General features: G+C 39.5%; 2 protein-coding genes across 3 annotated transcripts in view; one reads left to right on the top strand and one right to left on the bottom strand.

Annotated features, from left to right (window-relative positions):
- LOC146472556 (zinc metalloproteinase-disintegrin-like MTP8) overlaps positions 1-26,018 on the top strand; it is a 49,826-nt gene that overhangs the window by 10,700 nt on the left and 13,108 nt on the right. For both annotated transcript variants that reach the window (XM_085119273.1, XM_085119272.1), the window contains exons 10-21: positions 12,321-12,392; positions 13,891-14,060; positions 14,858-14,939; positions 15,387-15,471; positions 17,105-17,168; positions 17,908-18,007; positions 18,166-18,237; positions 18,781-18,879; positions 20,104-20,184; positions 24,557-24,607; positions 25,003-25,066; positions 25,349-25,451. In XM_085119273.1, the coding sequence (XP_084975399.1) occupies positions 12,321-12,392; positions 13,891-14,060; positions 14,858-14,939; positions 15,387-15,471; positions 17,105-17,168; positions 17,908-18,007; positions 18,166-18,237; positions 18,781-18,879; positions 20,104-20,184; positions 24,557-24,607; positions 25,003-25,066; positions 25,349-25,451 (1,043 nt within the window). The remainder of the gene's footprint in view (positions 1-12,320; positions 12,393-13,890; positions 14,061-14,857; positions 14,940-15,386; positions 15,472-17,104; positions 17,169-17,907; positions 18,008-18,165; positions 18,238-18,780; positions 18,880-20,103; positions 20,185-24,556; positions 24,608-25,002; positions 25,067-25,348; positions 25,452-26,018) is intronic.
- LOC146472558 (uncharacterized) lies at positions 2-8,815 on the bottom strand. The gene is made up of 9 exons (XM_085119270.1): positions 8,441-8,815; positions 8,139-8,321; positions 7,175-7,388; positions 6,406-6,482; positions 5,380-6,001; positions 4,373-4,659; positions 2,345-3,586; positions 1,049-1,693; positions 2-807 (listed from the first exon to the last, which is right to left on the bottom strand). Exons 1-9 carry the CDS (start codon positions 8,523-8,525, stop codon positions 410-412), a joined length of 3,753 nt encoding a protein of 1,250 aa, XP_084975396.1. The 5' UTR covers positions 8,526-8,815; the 3' UTR covers positions 2-409.

The raw sequence follows: 26,018 nt of genomic DNA, 5'->3' as shown, positions 1-26,018 counted from the left end.
TCGGAAATGGCCCATTGAATGTGTGAATTAACTAGATACAATATACTTGCTTCACAGGCTTTGACTCAAGTGAGTGTGTACAGTTTCCTCCCATCACTTCTAATGCGAAAATATTTGATTTTTAGTAACGTACCCCGTCCAAACAACGCTTGTTATGCTAATTTACCAAATGTTAATGTTGTTGCTGTGTGTACATTTCTTGAGAGGAATGGTCATTCTATGTATCTGGGCTTGAGACCAGCTGGAAATATGATTTTCCAGGCGGATTTAAAAACTGCCAGGGGTGTCCTTGCAATTGACCACTGTGGTCGAGATATGAGCTCTCTCCGCAGAGAAACCAGAGCCTTACTTCATTCTCACTGACTCGACCTTGAGACCTCTCATCCCGCAGGATTACCACACTAATTTCTCACACCCGTTCTTCCACATCCTCATCCAGTTCATGGTTGCTTGGGTTTTCACCCTCTGGGAGAACATGAAAAGTGCTATACAACTTGCGCCCAAAGTTTTCAGTCACTTTGCTTTTGCCCTTCTTGTACACATCTACCAGTGTGTTGGAAACCTTGCCATTTTCTTCACCCTTGTTTGAGAGCTTTGGAATGAAGTCTTGATCTCCAGGAGGATCTAAGAACTTCTGTTTGAGGCAGAACCACATTCCCTGCAGTTGATCTGGAAAAGGGTCTTGCTCACTGTGGTGAGTAGTGGGATGAACATTGAAAGCCTCGTGCCCTCCAAATGCATTTCGTACTGCTCCAAGGCAATCCAAGTTGGCTGCAAGTAACTTGAGAACTTCCACACTTGAATGTCCTAACAATAACATGAAGGAAAAGTTGAATCTATTCTTCTCTGGGGGGGGGGGGGGGGGGGGCATAAGAGAGCATTATTATTTTTTGGAAAAGAGGGTGAGGAATCTGGCTCTGTCTAATTTTCCATGTGATCACAAAGCTCCTGCCTCAAGATGATATTCATGTCACCTGCATCTTGTAACAAAGACTTCAATAGGAGACCAGTCTTCAGGGCCAATTAAAAATAAGAATGTGTAACTTACCTGATGCATAATTCTTCAGTGGTTGCACCAAGTACGCCTCCACCCATTCATCAAGTGCAATGTTGTGACCGTCCTTCCCTTTCACATTAACAGAACAGTTGTGCTGCAACACCTTCCGGGTCACACTAGGCCAGGCTGCGATAAAATTTACAACATGGACAAAAGCTTCTGTCCAATAATTGCGTTTCTGCAGCTGAGCAAACAGTGGTAGCATTACCATCCAAACAGCTTCACGACCAACACCATCGCCAAACTTCACACTGGACAGGTACAATTCTCTTAAGGGACCAAAGAGGGTAAATAGCTGGCTATGGTAACGGAACTGGACTTTTCTGCTCTCAGATTCTAACCATTCCTTGAAAGAACTCAACAACAGTTCATGATGGTTTTCATTAGTTTTGTCATGAGCAGCAAGTGAGGCCTCGGATGGAAACAATTCACTCTCTTTAAAGGTCTGCACTGCAGCCAGTCCATAGGCCATTGACACATCCCGTACTGCTTCGTCTATTCTGTCGAGGTTCTGGTGCTGAAATTTCTTGTCTCCAAATGCATCATCTGTTACCTTGTCTCGCTTCATCACAGTCTGTGCGACACACATGAATCCCCCAGGCCCCATAGTTTTCTTGCACACCTCATAAAGGTAACCTTAGAAATAAAAGAGGAAAACGTCTTAAATTTGAATGGTTCTTGCAGCTGGACAAGTCTCCTATTCTTTACCATTTCAATTTGATATTTTGGATTAGCAATGCACAGTATGAAAATTAATCCTTTCTGGCTTGCTATATCAGTGGATAATGCCCTTGGCTGAGACTGATGGTCCTTACGATTTGACATTTGCCCTTAAAGCTTCACATTTTTTGGACCACCACATCGCGGGTATTGTCAATATACAAGCCGCCTGAAGGAATTACTGTCTTCGCTAAATACCCAGCTTTCACTTGTGGAATAAATGTCAATCATCATACAACTGTAGCCAACCTACAGAAAACATTTTTATACTGACCCTTCCTAAGTCATCTCTCTTGTTGGGAAATGCAAAGCGCGAAGGGTGATGGGAAGGAAGAAAGCGTGATACGTCATGCGAGAAAAGAGAGACGACTGGGGCCGAGTCAGGTTTTTATGGATAAATGGTTTGTGTATTATGATTGTAATCGAGAATTGGAAAAAGGGATTATAGAGTCCAGGCTGTCTGTACTCTTGTGAATCTAGCTTAAAGGCATACACCAGAAAACCAACACAGACTCAATTACCGAGAATGAGTCAGGTTAGTTGTTTGATAGTTTGCATGTGTCTTACCTCTAGCATGTAAATCTCCAGGAACCTCTGCTGCCCATCCATATGCTGACAAGGACTTTTCTTTCACGCTTCTGGTGATCTTGTTGGTGCCCTGGTCACCAACAAGAAGTGTTTTGCAACTCTTTGAGCCTCTGCTGTACACTTTGTCTTCATCGTCTGGTCCAGGAAAATGATCAGCAACAGGGGGATCAGTTGTGGCAAGTTCTGTTGCCTCCCAAACTTTCAAATCCTCTTCATCCTCTTGAGCCAAACTGTTTTTGAGTAATTGGCTGATATTAGCCAGTCCCAATTTGTCTGCAATTTGTTTCGGTCCTGGTACTGACGAGAAAAACTCGTTGTTGCAAATTGCAAAATTCTCCAGTAGAATTTTCACCATTTGTTCATCTCCCTTTAAAACGGCTAATGTCAGTGGAGTTGCTCCGCACCTCTCCTTTACATTGGGATTAATCCCAGCATTTATCAGGGTCTGTACTAATGGCACATTTCCATTCTGAACAGCATGGTGCAGTACAGTGCATCCATGATGATCTGTGGCATTCTCCCACTGTTCACGGTTGTTGCGCAGATATTGCTTAAATTCAACAGCAGCTGCTGCATCAACTGATTGGTTTGCTTGCCACATTTTGTCTGTTAGTTTTGTGAAAACTTTCTTAAATTTCCCATCAATTTTCTGGAATGTGCTTGCATTAGCCATGTTGTTTGACTCATCTTCAGCTTCTCTGTCACCGTCTTCTTCCAAAATTCCTCTGTCAACATCAGGGATTTGTTTTTCAACACGTGCCAATTGTTCTTCAAGCTGAACCATTTGATTTTTATGTTCTTGAAGCAAGTAAAGAAACTCGTGATGCTTCCTCGCAGCTTCGATGTTGAAGGTCTTCAGATTCTCGTCATATGGCAAAACCACTTTCGAATGATTGCACGGCATGCCAAATTCTTTACCAAAATGTTCAAGTACTGCAGCTGTTCCAGTTATGGTGGCATTGTTTTCAATGGAAAGAGGCAGGGTGATCGTTTTACTTTGTCCTTGGTTGTTCTTTTTGGGCACTGGTTGTTTAAGCTTGTATTTCTTCAAGTTGCTTTTGCTGAGGTCCTGTTTCTTCAACCAGGTTTTGAACTCGTGTTCACTCATGGCAGCAATGGGTTTCTCTGACAAAGGGACTGAATTAAGACCAACATCAAGCAGCTTTGTGAAGTATTGATCTTTAGCCTTTTCAAACACTTCCAGCTGGACAGGATTTGAATCTAAAAACAACAGAAACTGCCTTTAATCAATGCAAATGTACAAATTTGCCATGTTCATTTAAAAAATTGCCACAGAAAGTATAATAATACATGTAATTGCTAGGGCTCACTGCACGAAAAAACGCCTTTGCGCACATCAAATGTGTGGTCAAAGACTGTCAAAGGCCGCCTTTGATTACCTTTGATTCGAATCACAGGTGACAAAGGCCGCATTTGATTCACGGTGGAGTCAAATTTGTTTCGAATCAAAGATATCATATATTTGATCCACCTTTGATGCGCGTCATAGGCGGAGTCAAAGTTGTTTGATTTAAATTTGATGCGCGTCAAAGGTAGGGTCAAAGTTGTTAATACATTTGAACTCACTTTTGATTCGAGTCAAAGGTATATGCAAAGGCGTCACATATTTGATGCGCATCAAATGTGTTGTCAAAAATGTTATTACATTTGACCTCATCTTTGATACGGATCAAAAAAAGAGCAAATCCAATTTTTCGTGCAGTGGCTGTGCTCTAGCAGTGACCAGGACTGCAGACTTCTAGAAACCCCACATTTCTTAATAAAGAGTCTCTCTGTGATTGTTTTGATGGCACACCCTTGGATGATACACAATTATTGTACATCATGTACTTATATTAAATTAATTGACAAATTTCTGAAATAAATAAATAAATAAATAATATATTGAAATTAGAAATTTGAGGTTAATAAAGGGAGAAGAGCCATGGAAAAATCCCTCAGGTTCACAAAAAAGTCAGAATTTTTAAACACTTTATTTCAACGTACCAATGAGGAGATCATCAGCAGTTAACAGTGAAACTGGTCTCTGCGGTTCTTGCGAGGCTTCTTTATCAACTAGCAAATCCTCAAATGCATCGCAATTGGGAATGATGGCACCACGGACAGTGAAGTTCCACATCTTTGGTGCTGTAGACCTGAATAGTCTCTGATGGCGTGCTGTACCTCTGTACATGTTGATGTTGTCCATCAGCAGCATAACTGGAATTTCATTTGGAGCATGTTTCGCCAAGATTTCTGTGTAATTTTCCAGTCGTTTTTTCAAGTAATTTTTTCTGCAAAAAAAGGGTTAACGTTTATTAGGTCATAGTTAAGTAAGAAACTGTGGGCAGTGTATGTGTTGTGATTTAATAGAATTTTTCAAGCCAGTTTCAAATCAATTTTAATTTTCCCATGTTAATTACAATAACCTGGAACAAAGGGAAATAAAATTAATCTGGTTTGTAAAATTTCGAACCACATGTGCTGATTCAAATATAGTGTAAGTAATAATCCTGACTCATCTCCAGTTATCATTTTTGTTGGATCAAACAAACAAGGTATGATGAGAACCATCAGCTCTTTATTCACTAACACCTGTGCCTCCTAACAAAATAGTCATTTTACAGCCAAACTTTTACAGCCACCATTTGTTTGCATTGTTACTTGCCAAGACCAGGGTCTCTCCAGTCATGTTTCATATTAAATAACCATTTCTATCTAACCTCAGGTATTGGACATGTTCTTACATAATGATTGAGTGATACCATACGTGTTGTCCCAGTACTTATATATTTTTTGTGGTTCAATTTTATCCTTGGTTTAAATTTTATTTCCCATTGTTTTGAGGTATGGTAATGTATGATAATGAGTTTCAAACAATGGGAAATAAAAATTAAACCAGGGATAAAATTGAACCACAACATATTCAATACTTGTTACAGAGGGAAGGGGTTTTTACTTACATAGACACACTTAATAGTGAATAATTATTTCTAAATAAAAAGGTAACTCACATGGAATCATAATGAAGAGACAACCCAATTGACTGGAGCATGTTGATGAACTGTTTCCCTGCCCCATATGACATGCAGAGTAGGCCAAATAGAAGTGGGAAGTCGTTGCGACATTTTGAATTTCTGACATTCAACAAGAGAGCCAAGGCATGGTGTCCACGGAGCACTTTCTGTTCATTTGTTTTTTTAACATTTCTTTCACCAGTAGGGTTGCTAACAACCAAAGTCTCCACGATGTTCCTCAGCAAGGGGCATCTTTCCTTGACAGCATCAACAAATTCTTTAAACATTGATGTGATGAGTTCATCCACATCTGAATATTGTAAGCTTCTAAAACCAATGTTGCAAATGCCTTCCAGGATTTTAATTTCTTGGGCAATTCGTTCTGTTTGCTGTATGGTCAACTTTGCATTTTCAACATCCTTTGCTTGGGCCAGTTCTGCCTCGAAAGCAGTCAGCAGTGTCTTCATAAGACGGTCTCTTTCTTGTGCCTCTCGAGTAAATTCTGCCAGGAGCACTTGAACTTGTAGCATACCCTGAGTGGCAATGGATAACTGCTGCCAGATTTGTGTCATGACTTCTTCAGTTGCTTGAAGTCTCCGCTGGATATTGACCATCTCAGCTGTGAGAAAGAATTCCAAAGATAAATGTATATTTAAAAATAAAAACTGAAATTTTTTAGCTACAACACCAAAGTTTCAATACATAAACACATCATGTGCTGCAAGAAGTTTTGTACCCATGATAAAGAGTTCCTGTTTTGCATGACCCAGTTCAGATCACCTGTAACAGCAATGTCACATTTGCATTTACATGTACTTGGGTCATGAAGGAAAATAGAGTCAAAATTTAGAAAGTATCAGGAATATCTTTTTAAACAATGATAGGATTAAATCAATGGCACCAAACAATAAACTTTAATATGTGTTTACATCACCCATTGTTCATTGTTTGGTCAAACTATAGATCTCTCTTAATTAACTGCAGGCATTTTACAAAAATTCGTCAATAAATGTTATACAGTACCTGGCAATCCAGTTGTACACTCAGCATTAGTGCAAGATATAAAATGAGACTTGGCTTTTAGATTGACGTAAAAGGTTCTACAAATGCAGTTAAGGCATCATAACAATTTACCACAACTTGCATTAAATATCAATTACAAATATTCAATAAGCTGGAAAGAAAATTAAGTAGCACTGCATGTAAGAGGGTTATAACAAAAACAACAAGGCCACAGCTCTGGGCAAAATCAGAAAATATAATTAATGTAGGTGTCATTTCATTCACACTCCACTCTGCGCAGGCTGACCCCAGTTGTCTCTCTCAGTGAGAAGAGGAGTGATCGGAAGCATCACTTTTTTGTGCTGCCCTGACCACACTTTCTTTTAAGAGAGACGACTGAGGACGAGTCAGCCTGCACGCCATGTTCCAGCAGGAGAGTGGTCGTGTAGTTTTGTACTCCAATTGACACTTACATACTATAGACTATGACACAAATTGTCACCAATTCATCAGTTGTAACCGTTAGCATCATTTTAGAATACTTAAGACAGAATTAACCAACACTGTGAAATGAGAAAAGCTCATTTGAAACCTTTGTAACTTTATCCGCCCACAAAATAATTTCAAAAGATGAAGAGACAATACATCGAGACAAAAACTTCCTTTGTTAGCAATTTTCGGAACTATGTTAAACAATCGCCCATCTTTGTAAAGAAATCCCAATGGAAATGCTTTCTGGCCAATTGGAACCTCAGATTTTTGTGAGTAATTATGCAAATGACAAGGATACGTTCCATCTTCTCTCCTACGCCTGGTTGATACTGTAGGAAATACACGTTTCAGGGTGCGTGTAACTAATGGTGCTGATGCTTCATCAAGGGCAACATAGGCCAACACAATTTCCCGACTGACTTCACATCCTTGCTCCTCCACAAATCCAGTAGTTAAATAGCACTCTAGTTTGGAGCTTCTTTGTTTAACTTCTTTGCCAGATGGTTTACCACCTGAAACATTGGAGCAAGATTAGCCTGGTCACTTATTTACACTGAGTTCTGATAAGGCAAATAAGACAAAATAATCCATGGTACGAGTATTGTCTGAATATTATTCATTGTTATTTCTGTCACATTTAAATTTCACACCAGTTATATTTTCAATGTCTCAGGTTCTGTGAACTAAGAATAATACAAATTAACTGGGCTGAGTTGCTCGAAGCATGGTTAGCGCTAACCATTAGTTAAGAGGTATTAAAACCTATAGGTTGTTATGGTAATTAACCCGGGTTAGCGCTAACCATGCTTCAAGCAACTGGGCCCTGGGCTGTAAAATTTCAAACCATAAAAAAGTTATTCCTTCCCCAGTCTCTATTTTCAGTTATCATACATTAAACAAATACCGGTCAACTCGCCTACGTGCAAACTCGCCTATGCCAACTCGCCTACGCCTACTGGTTAACTCGCCTACGTAGGCGAATTTAGAACATAGCACGCTTGTTTAGGTTTATGGATTAAAGAACGAGTTAGATAGAACATAAAGTTATTTAAAAGGCATACATTACTTGAGTGAACTCGCCTATGTCAGGAAGAGAAGTCGCCTACATAGGCGAGCTGACAAGTTGTAGGCGAGTTTGCACGTAGGCGAGTTGACCGGATACCCATTAAACATAACAAAACACAAAGGATATCGAATAGATCGAATACAAAGACAAAGGACAGCAAAGGAAATTAAGTAGGAAATACTAGTACTTGGCTTACCAACAAGAAAGCGTTTTGACTTGGGCTGACTTGGGTTCTGTTTCGAACCTGGAGTTAAGTCATGCTTTGTGCCCCTTCTACTGTCATCTTCGTCGCTGCCGTTTTGTGAACGATCAAAATGGCATGCCAGCCTTCTCCTCGCTTTCACAGGCGTGCTTGATGATGGCACACGAGGTTCATCATCTATACGGAAAGAAATCACACCTTTGCCTTTCAACTGGGCTTTAAAATCTGCAACAAGCAACTGTGTATACGCCTTAATATGAAATGTATTACCATATGTATTATTTTTATATACATACCACAAATACTAAGCTCGTCTATGGAGTCATTCAGTTCTTGCAATGTGTCTTGCAACGTGCAATCTTCCTGGCCTCCGGACGCCATCTTGGATTTTAAAAAAGTTTCGCCAAAATACTTCTAGTTGCGACACAGATCACAAAAACACGTCAACTTGGCCAGTGAATCGTTATTGAACGCATCTAAGGCGAAAGGAATCGCTGAAACGCCTTCGCACAACTTTTCGACTCTTCTCGCAGCTTTTCGACTCAAGATCTACCAGTCGTTTCTCTCTTTCCCTTTCCTCCTTCCCATCACCCCTTGCGCTTCGCTTTCTTCCCTCCCATCACTCTTCGCGCTCTCCGTTTCCCAACAAGAGAGACGACTGGGGACGAGTCAGCTGCGAAATCACCTATTACAACAACTAGAAAAAAGACCTTTATTTACTGGCATTTGAGCGGTTTTGATAAAAATAAGACGTTCACATGACACTGGAATACACGCTTGTCATTGAGTAGGAAAGTTAGACATAGATCAGAGTCGTCGAAGTGAATATTATTAATTAAATAAAGTTTGTTTACTCGAATGCTTTTTCCAATAGCCAGTCCAACCTTTTTCAGTGGCCTTCCAAATAATGATCGCCCAGAAAACCCCTCTCTGTTCGTGTTGTTTGATATTTTACCTTCGCAAGTGACTGAAAAACAATGTAAGCCGACACGCCATATAACGTAAATACTGGTTTGAAATTTCACAAATACACGGATACACGCTTCAAAACCTGTGTGCCAATTTCCGTTTAACAAAATAATAACCTACCTACAGTCCACATTGGCTGTAAGGCATGCATTTATCTTTGTCGAATGTCAACAACAGAAACACGGGTATCTCAGTCACCCTGTCTACTGCATACATTACAGGTAGCCGATGCTCTATGACCTTTGTTTGACCTTTCTATTGTCATGTCACGATGAGTGTTACGCAATTGCGTAAATTATAAGGGTTTTTTATGGGAATTTATGAAGGTGTTTTGGAGTCGAAAATAAAGGGCATGAATGGCAGGCCTACCTTGTCTCCTTGATCTCTTGCCAGTGTCTGTGCGCCATATTTTGGCCATTTCAGTGCGATTCCAGTGGGTTTGCTCTATGTCCCCAAAAGGTTGGTCACTTTTAATTAGTAGCAATAGTTTTCTTGGCAACGTCAACAATGCGGTCAGTATAAAATCTAAGTCGCGGACAAAGGACTGCGGACCACGGACTGGATATAAAAGTGAAACTAAGGTAAGTGAAGGACTAAGGACTGCGGGCTGGGTTTAAAGGAGAACTGAAGTCTGAAAATCATATCTTTCTTGTGTTCATTCTCAGTAAGTTTAAGATGTATCAAATCAAGTTTCGGTAGTTGTTTTTGTCCCTTTATTTATTTATTTATTTATTTATTTATTTATTTATTTATTTATTTATTTATTTATTTATTTATTTATTTATTTATTTATTTTTGGAAACAAACAAGGACTGGGAATAAAATAGTGAGGATCGACAGTGCAAACATAAAATCTTACTTTATCTTAGCGAAACTGCTGGATTTTTAATACGTGCTGAAGAGAGCCGTCATTTTAGTTTTTAGCATTCACCTTAGGGTTCGATATGGTGAAAACTGGCGTGATTAAATGCGCAAAAGGATGTTTGATGATCATTGATCGTGATCAGCCAATGAGCCCACGTGCACAATCATGTAGATGTCGTACATAGACATGTATGCAGTAGACATTGCGTATCACTGAGATACCTGTGTTTCTGTTGTTGACATTCGACAAAGATAAATACATGCCCTACAGCCAATGTAAACTGTAGTCAGTCCATAGTCCGTAATCCACAGTCCTCCTACCCAGTACTAACTTTATCCTATTCCGTGGTCCGCAGTTCTTCCGCGTTGTTAACGTTGCAATTTATTTCAAAAAATACTATTGCTACCGAAGTGACCACGGTTTTGGGGATATATATCTATAGTAGGATACCGTATAGAGAGAGGAAAATTTTCAGCGAACCGAAAACCCACTCGAATCGTACTGAAATGGCCAAAATATGGTACAAACCCTGGCAAGATATCTAGGAGACAAGGTAAGCAATTTTTGTTCAATTCATGCCCTTTACTTTCGACTCCAAAGCACGTTCGTAAATTCCCATACAAATCCTTATAATTTACGCCATTGCGTAACACTCATCGTGACATGAAAATATAAAGATCAAACAAAGGTCATAGAGCTTCGGCTACCTGTAATGTATGGAGTAGACATTGCGTGTCTACAGTGTCACTGAGATACCCGTGTTTCTGTTGTTGACATTCGACAAAAATAAATGCATGCCCTACAGCCAATGTGGACTGTAGGTAGAAACTAAGTTATTATTTTGTTAAACAGAAATTGGTACACAGGTTTTGAAGCGTGTATCCGTGCATGTGTGATATTTCATACCAGTAATTACGTAAAAATATAGCGTGCCGTCTGACATTGTTTTTCAGTCGCTTGCGAAGGTACAGTATCAAACAACACGAACAGAGAGTTTCTTTGACTGACCCACTTCTTGGTGATCATTATTTGGAAGGCCACTGAAGAAGGTTGGACTAGCTATTTGAAAAAGCATTCCAGTAAACAAACTTGATTAATTAAAAATATTCACTTTGACCGACCTTCGCATCTCATTTGACAAGCATGTATCTTTTAAACGTGATTTAAGTGTCATGTGAACTTTTACTTTTATCAAAACCACTCATATGCCAGTAAATAAAGGTCTTTTTTCTAGTTGTTGTAAATGGCAATTTCGCAGCACAAGTTGGTTTGTGGGCATTATATTGTAAGGCATATCGACAGCTACTGACGTGACGCAGGTAACGCAATAGCGAGTATCAGTTTGGCACTATTAATTTAAAGTTAAGATTCGACACTAATTGGTTGAAATCGAATTGTTAAACGTTGTTTTGACTCCTTTTATAAGGGGTGTTTCGGTCAAATGGTCTCTTAACGAAACCTTCCCAATCAGATTCCTTTGCAGAAAGATTTATTGGGAGATTTGCATTATGCAAATCTCCCACCAGAATTTGGCAAATATTTTCTTTTCCGATCACGCACTTTTTTTTGTCCACACCTTTCCTACCACGTTATTCAACAAGAAAGAGAAACAGACAAATGCAATATGAGGTAAAATGACCATTTGAAGATAGCCTGAGTCAATGTTTTCACCGAGTCGCCACAACATAGCATTTTCTCAACAGTTGCGAATTATGCAAATTTGTTAACGAAGCCTCGCTAACTTTGGTTTTCGTCAGCGCGTGCATTGATTGCCCAGATTTTTTATTTCGTATTATTAAAGACAAAGACCCAAGCCTCATCACAATGTTCCTCTCGAGTCGATACCTGACATACCAAGATGCATTTTAAACCTTCAAACGTACTCAATTTTCGCCTCATCGCGAAGTCCTCAAAATGTCAATTTTTCAAAGAGCCATAAAACCCTTTAAAGTTCTACAAAAGTTTACATAGGTCCCATTGATAAAAAGTAGCTGAGTTATGCTCTTATTCAAAACCAACCTCGCTTTCTAGCGTTGCGTACCGTTTCAACACAAGCGTATTGAATTTAGCTAATTTTGAGTGAGATTTTTGCATAATTAATGAGGCAAAACCCGTTATTTCGTTTTCTCCAAAATTCTTGAAAACTAAAAATTTCCAGAACATGCAAATAATATTTTCGAAGATAGTTCCCCAAAAGTAAGCTTCAGACAGATTGTTAAGAGTTTCGATTTTTCAAGCTTGGCCAGCGATTCTCGAAAGTTACAGTCAGGCACTCTTAACTGAGCAAGTAATTCCTGTTGAATGGGGTCCTCCCTGAAATCCTTTTCTGTTTCACTAATTAGTATGTGGATCTAAACAGCAACCGTGCTACAGTGGAGCTTCGATCAAAGAGTATAGCTAATGTACTAGACTCTGTAAGTATACCTTTAATGTCAAAATTAAGTGCATTCTTGTAAATTAAGCCGTGTAATTATCACCGATATACATTCACCATAGTCTTTAGTGTGTATGAGAATCTCATTGGCCCAATCATCACTGTTTATATTTCCCTGTTAAGCAGTTCTTGTGTTCACTACATGGTTGAAAAGTAGTAGTTCTTTTAAAATGATATCATGAATACTGTAAACACAGGCAGATGAGCCACACTCTGGATTTAAAAAAAATCCAAAAAGTTCACACCAGTCACATCATGAGAAGGCTTAAGTTAACATGAGCAAAACTCCAATTTGCAAACCTGTGGAGATCCACCCCCCCCCCCATCCCATTATCCAAACCAACTGCCCACCCCCAAAAATGGCCCAAATCAACCCCTCCTAAAAAAGAGAAAAAGAAAACGAAATTTCCCCCACACCCAATTTTCCCGCAAAAGTGTTCCTGAGTCTGAATAAAGTCAAATGCCTCTACTCTGAATTTTGCACAAATGGCACGTTTTATGGTTTAAAGGGTACATGAATAAGACAGTTTTTCCTACAGTGGCAATGGACTGGGGAAGTTGGTTTGTTATATCGAGGGTTCATTACATTTGGCATTCTGTTCCATACGTTTTAAAATGCTGGGCAGGAGAATATCTCTTGTTATACATGTACCGAGGACTTCATTATATCTTACTAGAACTTCATTGTACAGAACTTTTTAACCATCATGTAAATTTCATTTAAGTTTGGTTTTTCTTGAAGTTTGCTGGTCAACAAAAGCAGGTTTATGTTTTGGTGTGTTTCATACCAAGCTGGGTGACTCCAAATCACTTGAAAGATTTCCTTTAGTTGCCGCCAAACTTGCAAAAGCAGTGGCTAGTGTTATTCTAAGCTTATAGTTTCATGCATTATTAAATTTTTCACTGTTTAGCTTAAGTAGACTTTTAGTATTTCGTCTTTACAGGGTTAATTAATGCAAATTCTTGGAACCTTAAATGCAGATGTTCACCCAGGTAAACCTCATGCACACCCTTTCAATGAAATGTTTGGGTACAAAGTGTGGCCTGTTGTCATAACCGAGCCAAATGACTTTTCAGATTGCTTTTTGTTGTGTTAGCTCAGATTCACTGGAGTTTTTACATGTGGCCTTGAATTCCTTCAGGAAACATTGCACCAATGTTTTATCCGCTGCTTTGCACTTCGTGCAGTGATAAAAAGGGAAATCTTGCCCATAATCATAGGTTTTTATTGCAAACAAGGCGCAAAGCAGCTGATAAAAAATTGGAATCGCCCTTCAATTTCTGTGGGCGAAAATTACCTTAAAGGTTATAAATGCCTCAGGCATATTTTCTAGTAAATATAGTATTTTGTGATGTTGTGAAAACCAGGAGAAATCAAGGAAATTACACACTATATTTTACAGTAACAAGAGTGCCCCGTAACAGTGCCGTTGAGTATATAGGATTTTGCTAATTATTTAAATTTGATTTATTTGTAGCTTTACCGTCCTATCCATATTCGTATCGCTTTAACAATGGTTGAGGTATGGAGCCAACGTGATCTGATCAACGTTGTTGACGATTCAGATCAGAGCTTGGACAATTTTATGGAATACAGGAACAAAGAACTTGTCAAAAAACACAAGCATGACAATGCAATGCTTTTAACGTGAGTAAAGTGAGAAGAAATGTTAATTTTTAATCCTAGAACCGTTTGATAGACACAACAATGAGAATGAAAGATAATCAGTGTATGTCCATCATTGTGTCATAGAACTCAGACAACAGTATAGTTCATACCGAAATATAACTTGCTTCCAACTTAGTTTCTGTTATTTTTTGTTTGAATTCTCTGACACAACGAGCATACTCGGATTTTCTTTCGTTCTCTATGTACTGAAATTATCAACTGGGTTTTAGACACAACAACATCCACTCATGTTTCCTTTGCCTGGTAAGTGATCCATCGATTCAAATTCCCCTAAAGAGAGCTTCCCACAACATAGCCATCTTTCTACCAGTCATAGACTCTTGAGCTATCATTATAGATATTTAGAATCGCGTTTATGGCAAACGGAAATGTGAGATTTCGCGATATGTTTTCTTGAAAAAATCAGTACACAGATAGGAGAATAGTGCAAAATAATTCTGATCTTTATTGCTAATGCAAAACTGCTCAATTTTACTGAAAAACTGAAAACAGGAAGTTGCTTATATAGAGTAAGCATGGTCACGTGGTCATTGTTGCCGTTTACTGTAAACGTAATTCTATCATACTGGGCCCAGTTGCTCAAAGCATGGTTAGCGCTAATCCGGGTTAAATACCATAACAACCTGTAGGTTTTAATACCTCTTAACCAATGGTTAGCGCTAACATGCTTCAAGCAACTCAGCCCTGACCCCAGAAAATTCATGGCCGTGTAAGCATGCACAATCGGCATTTATTTGTTATTCTTTTCTTGGCAGGCATCGTTCTTTCAAAGGTTCAACTGTCGGTAAAGCTGCAGTGATGGCCATGTGTGGACGCAAGTCAGGTGGTGTGGTCCAGGTAGAATTTACGGTGACTCCGGTCGGGTGTGCCTACATGTTGTACTTACTTCTGATAATTACTGTAGTCACAAAAATGTATGGGCCAATAAATTTTGAAACCGAAAAAAATTCAGAAACTTTTTCTGTCCAATCAAAAACATAGTCCGAACATTTTTGATTATGTATAATTATCAAAAAGTAAATGTGCAGAATTATTGCAGTTTTAAACATGTTATAAAAGTAAGGCTTACGAAGAATGATCGAAAGTGTGACTCATTGGCTGGGATAACAAATTTAAGACATCAGTATTAATTGTGTTTCGCAGACATTTTGGTGCACTACCAAAAGCTCGGCGATCGGTAAATACCTTAACTTTTGAACAGTCTATACAAATAGCAACAACTTTAAATTAATCCCCGATTTTTCTTCGATTCTTTTCGTCTAATCGTCGGTTTCTATTTTTCAGGATCACGCAGTAAGTGCAGCAGCTACTGCAGCAACCATGGCTCATGAAATGGGACATAACTTTGGCATGCTCCATGATGAAGATAGTAAGTTATAGTTAACGAATTTTCGTAGCAGTGGAATAGGTTTTCAACTTTTCAAACAACGACACAAATTTTGAGTTTAGAAGCAAATAACAAGGAAGTGTTAGTTATAAATTGTTGAAATAGTAGTTATTTCAAGAATTTATAATCAAACCATCCTTGAACTGACGATCGATGGATGCTTAAGTATGTGAAACATGCCTAAACTCAAACGTCGTGTCGTTGTTTGAAATGTTTAATAATTATAGTTACAGCCAATTTAAACTCATCACCAAAAATGCCAGCGTGCGATGCAACGTAAGTCACAAGACAAGCATGGAGCCCCTGTCCACTGCATGGATTCTTGCTTCCTGAAATACAAACATTCATAGATTTCACGGTAGTGTATACACGCGAGTTTTCCCGTTATGATTCTCACCCCTTACGATTTTTAGGTTTATATTCTATGAATTCAGTAGTATTTATGCTGTGGCCCCATTGTGGGATCGAACATACCTCCCCCGTTGCTTTATCATGAGCGAATCTTGGCGGTCGAGTCACAGCCGTCGAAACCCTGAAGACGGTTTGTAAATTAAAAAGTTAAAGTAGAGGCTGTAATCCCTTCTCCATAAAATTCGCTCCTCTTTTGATGACAGTTAATTTTCGTTTCAGCCGGAACAATAAGTGGCGTCTTGCCAGTTTTAACAGGAAGTGTGTTGTATGACATGTTCGTGTGGTGTGCCTTGGCCTGTTGCCGGTTTTGGCAGGAAGTGCGTGTGTGGCGGAGGTCGAGGGATTTCTCGTTGCTTGTTGTTTCGGCGTCTTGCCAGATTGTACGTTGTCAATGTTTTGTCAGTTTTTGGACGGAAGCGTGTGGTGTGGCAAGACATGGTATGTCGTTTCGATGTGTCACCCGATTTTGCTGGAAGCTTGTGCGGCATGTTGCCAGTTTTGAAGGGAACTCTGTCGTGCGGCTTGTGGAAGGTTTTTTGCGGGAAGTGTGTTGTGTGCACATGTGGTTTCAGTTCTTTCAGCGTGTTTCAATAGCAGGAAGCAGACTCGTTTTTTTCATTTATTTTTCTGGAGGTCCTCTTCAGATGCCTAAATGCCCATTCCAATCTATTGGTCACTTATCTCAGAGCTTTTGTGAGAAATCTGCTCCAGTTGACAACTATACTATCGTGTATAACTCAGGAACTTTTTTTTTCAGTTCGTTTTTCGCCCGCTTTGTCTTGATTTGTCTTTTGACAGTGCTGACTGACGCGAAAGCAATGTCTATCTTGTGATACGAAATAAATAAACAGCTCATAGAGGTTGCAAGAGAACAGCGGAAGAAAGCAACAAAACACGGCTAATTTCACAATGGGAGCTATACTCTAATCCTGTTTTAGAATCCTCCATTTTGAACTGCCTAAAGGGAAAGTATGGAGCTACCCTGTATCCTTTGTGGAGAGCATTGAATTCCTCCCTTCCTCCCCCTCCCCTTCCCCCGTTTTCAGCATTAGCAGAGATAAAATAAAACGCTTTTCTGTGAGTGGGGCCTGAGGCTAGCTTTGGACTGACGTTGAAAAGTTTTGTGGAATTAGGATACCGTATCAGACTTATCATTGAACTTTTTCCACAGAACGTGTTGAGACTGATTTTATTTCTTTTTCAGTTAAGGGTTGTAAATGTGATGCACCGGCCGAAAATCAAGGATGTATCATGTCTGCAGTGGCCAAGTAAGTGCCTAGGGATTTAAAACTTGCTTGCGTTCAGCTGAAACTCTCGTGCGCTCTCGAAGAGTTGACCGCCTGAAGCTGCTTAGTGGCGCCCGCTTCAAACGACATATTGAAGTTTGCCAATTAGTGTGAACTTGTGTAGAGGCGCCTTCACACCACAAAGCGAAGTTTGCAAACTAGTGTTGGCAAATACAAGTTACCGTGTTCGGACATGGTTACTATCAAATTGTTGGCGACAAACAGAACTAGTCTCTTATCTCGCCAACTTTCTCAGCGACTTCCTTTTGGTTGGCAAACTCGCATTTAACTTGTGATCGTTTATCCAACGTGTTCCAACTTCAACTGCCAGAGAAAAGGATACAGAAAAAATTGCCGTCGAAACTCAAACTCAACATTTTGGAGGTTTGCCGTGTTAATGACGGGTTTGTCAAGATTTTGGAGTCTAACAGCACGACTTTGCCAACATTATAGGTTTGAAGAATGAAAGCGCCTTGTGTTTTTGTAAGAATCGACAAAGTTCAAACATGCGTACCCTCATTTATCTTCTGGACACCTCTTCAAATCACGGCGACCCTCGTTAGCGTTAAGACGTTCAGTACATTTTGACCAAAGTCATTGAAGCGGAAGCGAGGGGGGGAAATTTCTTAACTAAAATCATAGCTCGTTCTCTCAGCGATGCGAACAGCTATAGTTTACAGTTATTCCACCACATGTAAGGTTTTTATCTTCCTTCTTTTAGGAGTAAACCATCAACAGAATGGTCAACGTGTAGTGTGAAGTCATATGTCACGTATTTAAAGAGAGGAATGGATGCTTGTTTGTTCAATACTCCTCCTTCTGTAAGTTCTTATGGTTTGAAATAAACAGCTGCATGCGTAACTTGCGTTAGAACGTTTTGAGAATTACTTACGAAACAAGCTGTCCCTTGTTCAACCAGTTTCGAATTTCTTTAAGTGTTACGAAATTAATTTAAAGCCTGTTGTTTGAAATTTCGCAGTTGTTTGGAGATGCCGTGTGCGGCAATGGCTTCAAAGAAGAAGACGAAGAGTGCGACTGCGGCACCATCGAGGTAAGAAGAAAGTTCTTCTGGTGGAAAGGTTTTTTATAAAAAACGGCAATTATCCTGCGAAATAGCGCGGAATATATCCCCTGATTTTTGCCAACCTGGCCAATAACCTCGTCGGCTCAGTATTAGGCGATATTCCGCGATATTTCGCAGGAAAATTGTCAATCAGATGAACTAAAAGGAACTTAATGCAGTTGCATTGTGAACCCTTCAGTACTGTACTTCAGTTTGGTAATGGAGGAATAAAAAGTCAAAAGCTGCACATGTCTGACCAGTGTTGAAAATCGTCAGATCAAAACGAAGGAGTGGAGCGAGAGAGGCTAGAGATCACATTTTGGCTTCACGAAAATTTGTGGCATGGTTTAAAGTGGGTATACTGGGAGCCATGAGAGAGTAGACTGGGCGCAGACATCTCCAGGTTCCTTAAATAAAACACGTTTCAGTGCGCACAGGCCATGAGACAGCTGACCTCCACAAACGGACACTTGTGATAAACGTGCATTGATTTGCTTCCGAATGTTTGGTGTTTTGTTAATTGTTTCATAGGAGTGTGAAAAGTACAGTGACGGCTGCTGTAATGCCACAACCTGCAAACTTCAGCCCGATTCTGAATGCGACACAGGCCCCTGTTGTGGAAATTGTAAGGTTAGTTTTCACAACAAAAAGGCCTTAAAAGCGGGATTGCGCATGCGTGCCTCCTAACCTCATGAGTGTAAGTTCAAGTGTATTATTTCCCACAAGTAAGATGAAAAATACAAAAGCACACTTTGAGAAAAGACGATTTGGTGAGGGGACCATTCAAGAGAACAGTAGGCTTCCTCGTTTCAACAGTTGAGATCACATCATTGTTAATTGACAGGAATTTATTTTAATACTACGGCCTCTGCAGTATAATGTTGACGGCTGAGTATACAAAGAAAAGTGTTTTTTTTGTTTTTTTTCTATTTTGGTTGTTGTTGTTTAGCCTGTTCCAGGCGTTCAGAATGTGGGGAGAAGCACAAAGAAAATTGCAATGTCAAAGAATAATAAAATCGAGGAGACTGGAGAGAGAAGACTCAGAAGACGAGAGAACTTTCGCTCGAATTAACAAATTGACGTCAGTTTTTCATGCGTCTGCCCTGTTATTGATTATGAATTTCGTCATAACATTGTCAAAGTAGCTGTGGATCCCGCAGACTACGTTGACAATGTTATGACGAAATTCATGATCAATAACAGGACAGACGCATGAAAAACTGACGTCGATTTGTTTTTTACTATAACAAACACCCAGAAGGGAAAAAGTGAAGTCAAAACGCGGGAAAAAAATGCGAGAACCTTAAATTTCATTTAATCTGACGCGACCAAAATCAAAAAATTGTCTCGGTCTCTTATTGGTTAATGGAAAAAAGGGAGACTTTCTATTGGTTAAAAAGTGACAGATTGACGTTGGTTGTTTTCAAATCCTCCGTTCTCGTTCGTTGCGTCAACATCGCATAAATAATAAATTTGTGTCTGTCCGCTTATTGACAATGAAAATTAGCCAATGAACGCGCTCGAATTTCCGCAGTTATTTTGTAAAAAGTTCTTTCGCCCATGCTCCTCGTTGTGCTCCTCCTCTCGCACGCATCGCAACAAGCTACTTCGCCCTACAAAATTTCTTCTAAAACCCTGTTGCCCTTCATGTCAGGTATCATTTTTGTCTTGTATTCAAAATAGCAGATGTATCGTATAAAGGCCTATTTTGAGTATATTCTAAAATTGGTGATCAAATTTTTCCGGATTGTAATACTAAGTTTAGTCGATGGAATGCACCTGTTTATGGGACTGTTTCAGTTTCAAGCTTGCGACCTGCAAATAATGTTTCTATTTTCTTTACTTTGATTTCAGCTCAAGCCTCAAGGTTCTCTTTGCCGAGACAAAGTGAACGATTGTGATCTGCCGGAATTTTGCACGGGGAAATCAGAATTGGTGAGTTTCATTTGTTACTAACTGTTAAGAGCAATTCTCCAGGAAAGTGAAGCAAAGTTGGAAATGAAAATTTTTAACCCCCCTTCATTTTTTGTGTGGAGGTAGGTTACCTGGAGGGATGAACAAAAACAGCCATATTTGGATCGGCAGGTGCGTCGTTGCCATGGAAACCGCACTTGATCACGTCGGCCTGAGGTCTATGTTTTGACCGAAAAATTCACTCTCAAATAGTAAAAATAAACGAGTCTGGTTCTCGAGTACATGTGAACCAATTCAAATGAAATTCATACAGATGGTAGAACCACTCTCCCAGTTTATAAAATTTTCTGTTAGAGTATTTTGGGTTCTATAATCAAGAAGACAATGTTCGTATTACTATGTTGCCTGTCAGCCATTTTGACAATAGAAGGAAAAACAAGCACAACCATATTCGTTATTTCTCCGAAAGTACTCTTTCCACATAGACCAAATTAGCAGCAGGGCTTACATAGATATTGAAGTTTATAAATATTATAAAATCTATTTGGGGAAAATTATATTCTGGCCGTGGGTGTTGAAGACATCCGAGGCAAGTTGCAAGAAATTGCAAAATTGGAAATGTTGAGGTCTCCAGTATTTGGTTCAAACAGGCTTTAGATAGAGAATATCAGCTTCAGAGGTTTTTTCATTCATGTTATCTGTTATCTACATTTGATTGATTAGGTTTTGGCCAACAAATTTGATGAAATATAAATTAAAACAAAGCCCACCTTGTAAGTTTTGGGAATTTCTTCAGGATGCTTTTGTCGTATAGGATGGGTCTCTCCTCAGTTCGCTCGCTCCATTTCCTTGACCAAATCTTGCACAGACTCTAGGGAAAGGACAAAGCTAACTACCTAGCCTCGCCGAACATCTACTTTTAGACCAAAGATGATGATGCATTAACCCGAATAAAGAACAGTCGAACAGGTCAAACACAGTCGTGTGTCGAGTATCGAAATAATTCATCAATACAATCCATCCAGGAAGTTAAATAGATGCATCAAGATCACAGCTGAGCAAATACATGTCTGCGACGATTCTGAATAAAGTCTTTGGCTAAATCGAGCCGTACATTCCGTGGTGCATGGTTGAGAAGCGAAGAAATCGTTGTTTACGACCTGTTTACGACCAAACGTATGTAGACCGGAAATGCGAGTAGCAAAACTGCTGACCGGATGTAGTTTTAAATGCGATATACGCGCTTTTTGTTTGTTTGTTTGTTTGTTTGTTTTTTGTAGCTTATTGGATGTTAAGGATGGCCTGCATGTAAGATACGTCGCTGATCTGGGGCATTAGCGTACACATTAGAAGTTACGAAGTTAAAATTTTTGACCAACCTCTCCTTCAGAAATAAATAAGTCCTCTCCAAGCCGATAAATTTTCACATTCATTACCTAATACCTGCCCAAATTTTGGCATTCTTTCTGTTTATTTATTTATTTATTTATTTTTTGCTGTTTTTTTTTTTTTTTTTGGTGGGGGGAGGGGTTACCGGACGTAAATTTGTGCCGTCGATCAAAAACACTGTAAGGGAAATTTGCATATCGTCGTGCAAAGGAAAATATCCTGGTCTGGACAATGGAAAGTTGGTCTCTTTCAAATCCCAAAAGGGACATTTCGGTTTGTGAGTGCAGTGGAAACAATATAAAACTCAGTCAATGTCAAAGGGATATTTCCAGGCACATGCAAGCCTACGGACTTCGTATAAACCGTGATGAAATCAGCGACGAAATGGATCTTATTCTTTGCCGTGCAGGTAAATAAATGTAACATTTCACGCGCGAATTTTTCATTCTCTTGTCACGAATAGTTTATCATAACTGAATTTGTAACTGCATTATCACAGTCTAAAGAGCAATCTTTTTTTTTTTGGGGGGGGGGGGTGCGGCTATTATGATCATGCGTTCAATTTTCACCCAAGCTTCAGTTCAGCTTCATTTCCTTTGTTTTTGTTTTCATTCGGTTATTCTGCTTTTTTTTTTTTTTTTTTGGCTTTCTTCACCATTGCCATTGTGAAACAACCCCATTACAAGAGGATTTCATTACACATACATCCGGTGTTACATCCCATTACATTGTGTTACATCCGGTCAGCAGTCGTGCTTCTCGGACTTCCGGCCTATGCGTTCAGTTTATTTACCATTCTTGGCTTGTCGACTATCGCAATATCTGACTCGATTTTAGCCAAAGACGTTACTTTGGATTGTTCAAAGGCTTGCATTTGCTTTGTACATCGATCTCGACACATTTACTTTACTTCCTGGCTGAATAATATTGATGAATTTAGGTGCTCGACGGCAGAAATCGCAAGCATTACGACCATGTTCTGGACTTTGTCAACTATTCTTTGTCAAGTGTATGTGGGCTACTTGTATCCTCATCCCTGGTCTGAAACACAGCAAACTGGATATTCGATGGGAGTAACTGTTAGTCTGCGCTAGATTTGGTCAAAAAGACGGAACGTGCGTGGAGAGAACCACGCGACGAAAGCATCTTGAAGAAATTCCCAAAACCCTCAAGGTAGGTTTTGTATGCCAATTTATCTTTCATCAAATTTGTTGGCTAAAACGTTATTTACTAAATGTAGGTAGCAGACAAGATGATAAAAGATACTGTTGAAGCTGATTTTCTCTCCGGCTAAAGCCTGTTTGAGCTAAATACTAGAGCTCTCAAAATTACCAATTTTGCAATTTTTTGCAATTTGTCCCAGGTGTCTTCAGCACCCATGGCCAGAGTATAGTTTTCCCCAAATTGATTTTATAATGTTTAGAAACGTCAATATCTATGTAATCTCTGCTGCTAATTTGGTTTATGTGGAAAGAGTACTTTCGGAGAAAAAACGAATATCGTTGTGCTTGTTTTTCCTGCTTGTCTAAATGGCTGACAGGGAACATAGTAGGACGAGCATTTTCTTCTTGTTTATAAAACCCAAATTATTCTAACGGCGAATTTTATAAACTGGAAGAGTGGCTCTAACATCTGTATGAATTTCATTTGAATTGGGTCACATGCACCCGAGAACCAGACTCGTTTACTTTTACTTTTTGAGAGTGAAACTTTTGCTCAAAACATGGTCCCAAGGCCGACGTCATATAGTGCGGTTACCATGGCAACGATACATCTGCCGATCCAAATGTGGTTGTTTTTGTATATCCCCCAAGGTAACCTACCTGCACACAAAAATTGAAGAGGGGTTAAAATGTTTCATTTCCAACTTTGCTTCACTTTCCTGGAGAATTGCTCTTAAATAAACGTGCAAAAAGAATTTTTAAGGGAACCTCCACTCCGACATCAAATTGATGTTAAATTGTTGGCAATTATTTCTTAATCCTAAATTTTAGTTGAAAAGTATAATTAACATTCAAGTGTGCTAAAAATTTATATGGTTATCCCCTGTTTTCGCTTTTAAATCTCCTGGGCGCCGCCATTTTGGATTTTATAACGTCATACGGTCGTCAGTAAGCAGAAGTTCTTGGCGGCGCCCGAAAAATGTAAAAGCGAAAATAGGCGATAATCAACTCCCGTTTTCTCCGATACAGAAATAATATTTCTATGTTTTCCAACAACAAAATTTGAAATTAGATTGTATTTTTAAAAATTAAACGTTAATTTATTCCAAGAGTGGAGGTTTCCTTTAAAGAGATCTTCCCAGTTATGAGCAAGGGAACCAACTGCTGACGGAAAAGTTCGAACCCATGACGTTTATGTCAGTTTCTGGTGCAAACGCTTTAGTTATAATGTCGTACATGACAGCTGGTCAATTGAGAGTTTTATTTCTAGTACCTGTAATACATCGAACATAGGAAATTCGTCCTGAACAGAATTATCTTTATTTTCCTTGTAATGGCTTTTCTGTTATAACATTGAAATATGCACCAATTACGAGAATTATGTACATCGATCCTCAGATATTCTGCAAAATGTAGGGCAGAATTTGATGGTAATCCGAAGGAATTTTTACCTGAACTAGCGTATGTTTTGTTTGTGCTCTGAATGGATTTTTACTGTTTTCAGCTTTTATTTTGAAGGGTGAGTGTGTTTTTAGTCCCGGCCAAGTGTCACGTGTTCTCCAGAAAAGCCTCCCGGCATCAACTCGCCATTGATAAGTGAAGGCCTCTTTAGGTGACATGTATGACCACGTGACCATGTTTATCCTATATTTGCCGCTCGCTGTTTTCAGTTTCTCAGTAAAATTGAGTAGTTTTGCGTTAGCATGAAAGGCCAGAACTGTTTTGCACTATTCTTAACTATGTACTCATTTTTCTCAGCAAAACATAAACGCGAATCTGACGTTTTGTCGTTTGTCGTAAACGCGATTCTAACTCTCTCTAATTTTTTTTTCTACTTTTAGTGTCCAAGCAATAAGTACGTTCAAGATGGAAGGCCATGTGCGAACAAACAGGTCAGAAAGTTTTAATGCAATTGTCCTTGGCTTTAACGTCTTGAACATGACTGGTAGTAAAGAACGAGAAAACGACGACAAGAACTGAAAGCTTTTAGTAAAGTTGCAAGGCTTGAGTTTACTAAAAAGTTTATGTCCCATGCGATGCAAATTACTGAAATCAGTCCATCTAGACGAACGTTGGTATCCGACGGGTCGCCGGCATAGTTTCCCGTCAAAATTTGCTGCGCACGGTAAGGACCAAATGGCGCGAAAAAACGTTGTTGCCGCTTTCAATTTATACTGACCGTTGGACACTGAGTTGAGTGTTTGCGTTTTAGAGAACGTCAATTCTATCAAACATGTTTGTACCATATCTTTGAGTTGTCACTGAAGAGTTCTTGTTTCTTCTAAAGGGATACTGCTATAACGGTGAATGCCCCACACATGACGAGCAGTGTAAAGACTTGTGGGGACGAGGTATGCTGCAATCAACTTGTAACCTGTTCGAAGACCCCACGGTCATTTAGTTTTCGATAACAGGGTTCAAACTACAAAACACGCCTTCCCAGCTGACTTGAGGTAGCTGTCTTATTCAATGTCGCTTGTAGAACATTTCTGAATTTTACATTATGGCCGAATGTGCCTTGGTCGGGTTTAAACGCATTCTTGTTGTAGTCTCGTCGTCAAAACAAGAGGTTTACGAGCCGAGCAATAGCTTTTTCCAGCCGCAACGTGTCTAAAGACGTTGTTTACTTTCAGATGCCTTGTCTGGTCCGGAAGGGTGCTATAAGAGTAACGAGAAGGGCACAGTATGGGGAAATTGCCATCAATCGGGGGAAGTCTACAAAAAGTGTGCTCCACAGTAAGTGTGCTTATTATAGTTCCGTAAGCGTGCAAAACTGCTGCTTAGTGTTTGGAGGATACTTTTATTGAACAAGGGGTGCGGTAATTTTTGTCGACGTGTTCACGTTTCTTTATGCGATTCCATTTCTTCGATGTAATCTGACAGTTTTAATTGTTGGCCCGTGAACATTTTGGGGGTGGCCTGCACCGTTTGCAACGTCTCACATTGTTGGTCGAGAGGACAAAGAAACAAACAACAAAACAATGCGCCGAGACACAAAAAAACAATGGAGCGGCAGGTTATGTGGGTCCAGTGAAAGTAGAGCTCAGGAAAAGTGCTGACCTACTGACATTTTGAGTAGATTCGTTTAGGCACAACACGATTGCTAAAATACCTTTAGTGCGAACACATCGTTTGTCCAGTCTGTTTTTCTTGCTTAAAAAAAATGCCACCCGGTTATAAACACAGTCATTTTTAATGCGCAAATCTATAAAGCAAGAAGATCGCGGCTTTATCTCCAGGTTCAAACAATATTCAGGGCCTTCTTTCTAAAACCAGATCAACAAGGCGCTGCCTTTGCTATTA

This window comes from Pavona decussata, unplaced genomic scaffold, assembly GCF_977016875.1.
Source record: "Pavona decussata unplaced genomic scaffold, jaPavDecu1.1 SCAFFOLD_98, whole genome shotgun sequence".
NCBI lineage: Eukaryota > Metazoa > Cnidaria > Anthozoa > Scleractinia > Agariciidae > Pavona > Pavona decussata.
This window is presented reverse-complemented; position numbering and strand designations above follow the sequence as displayed.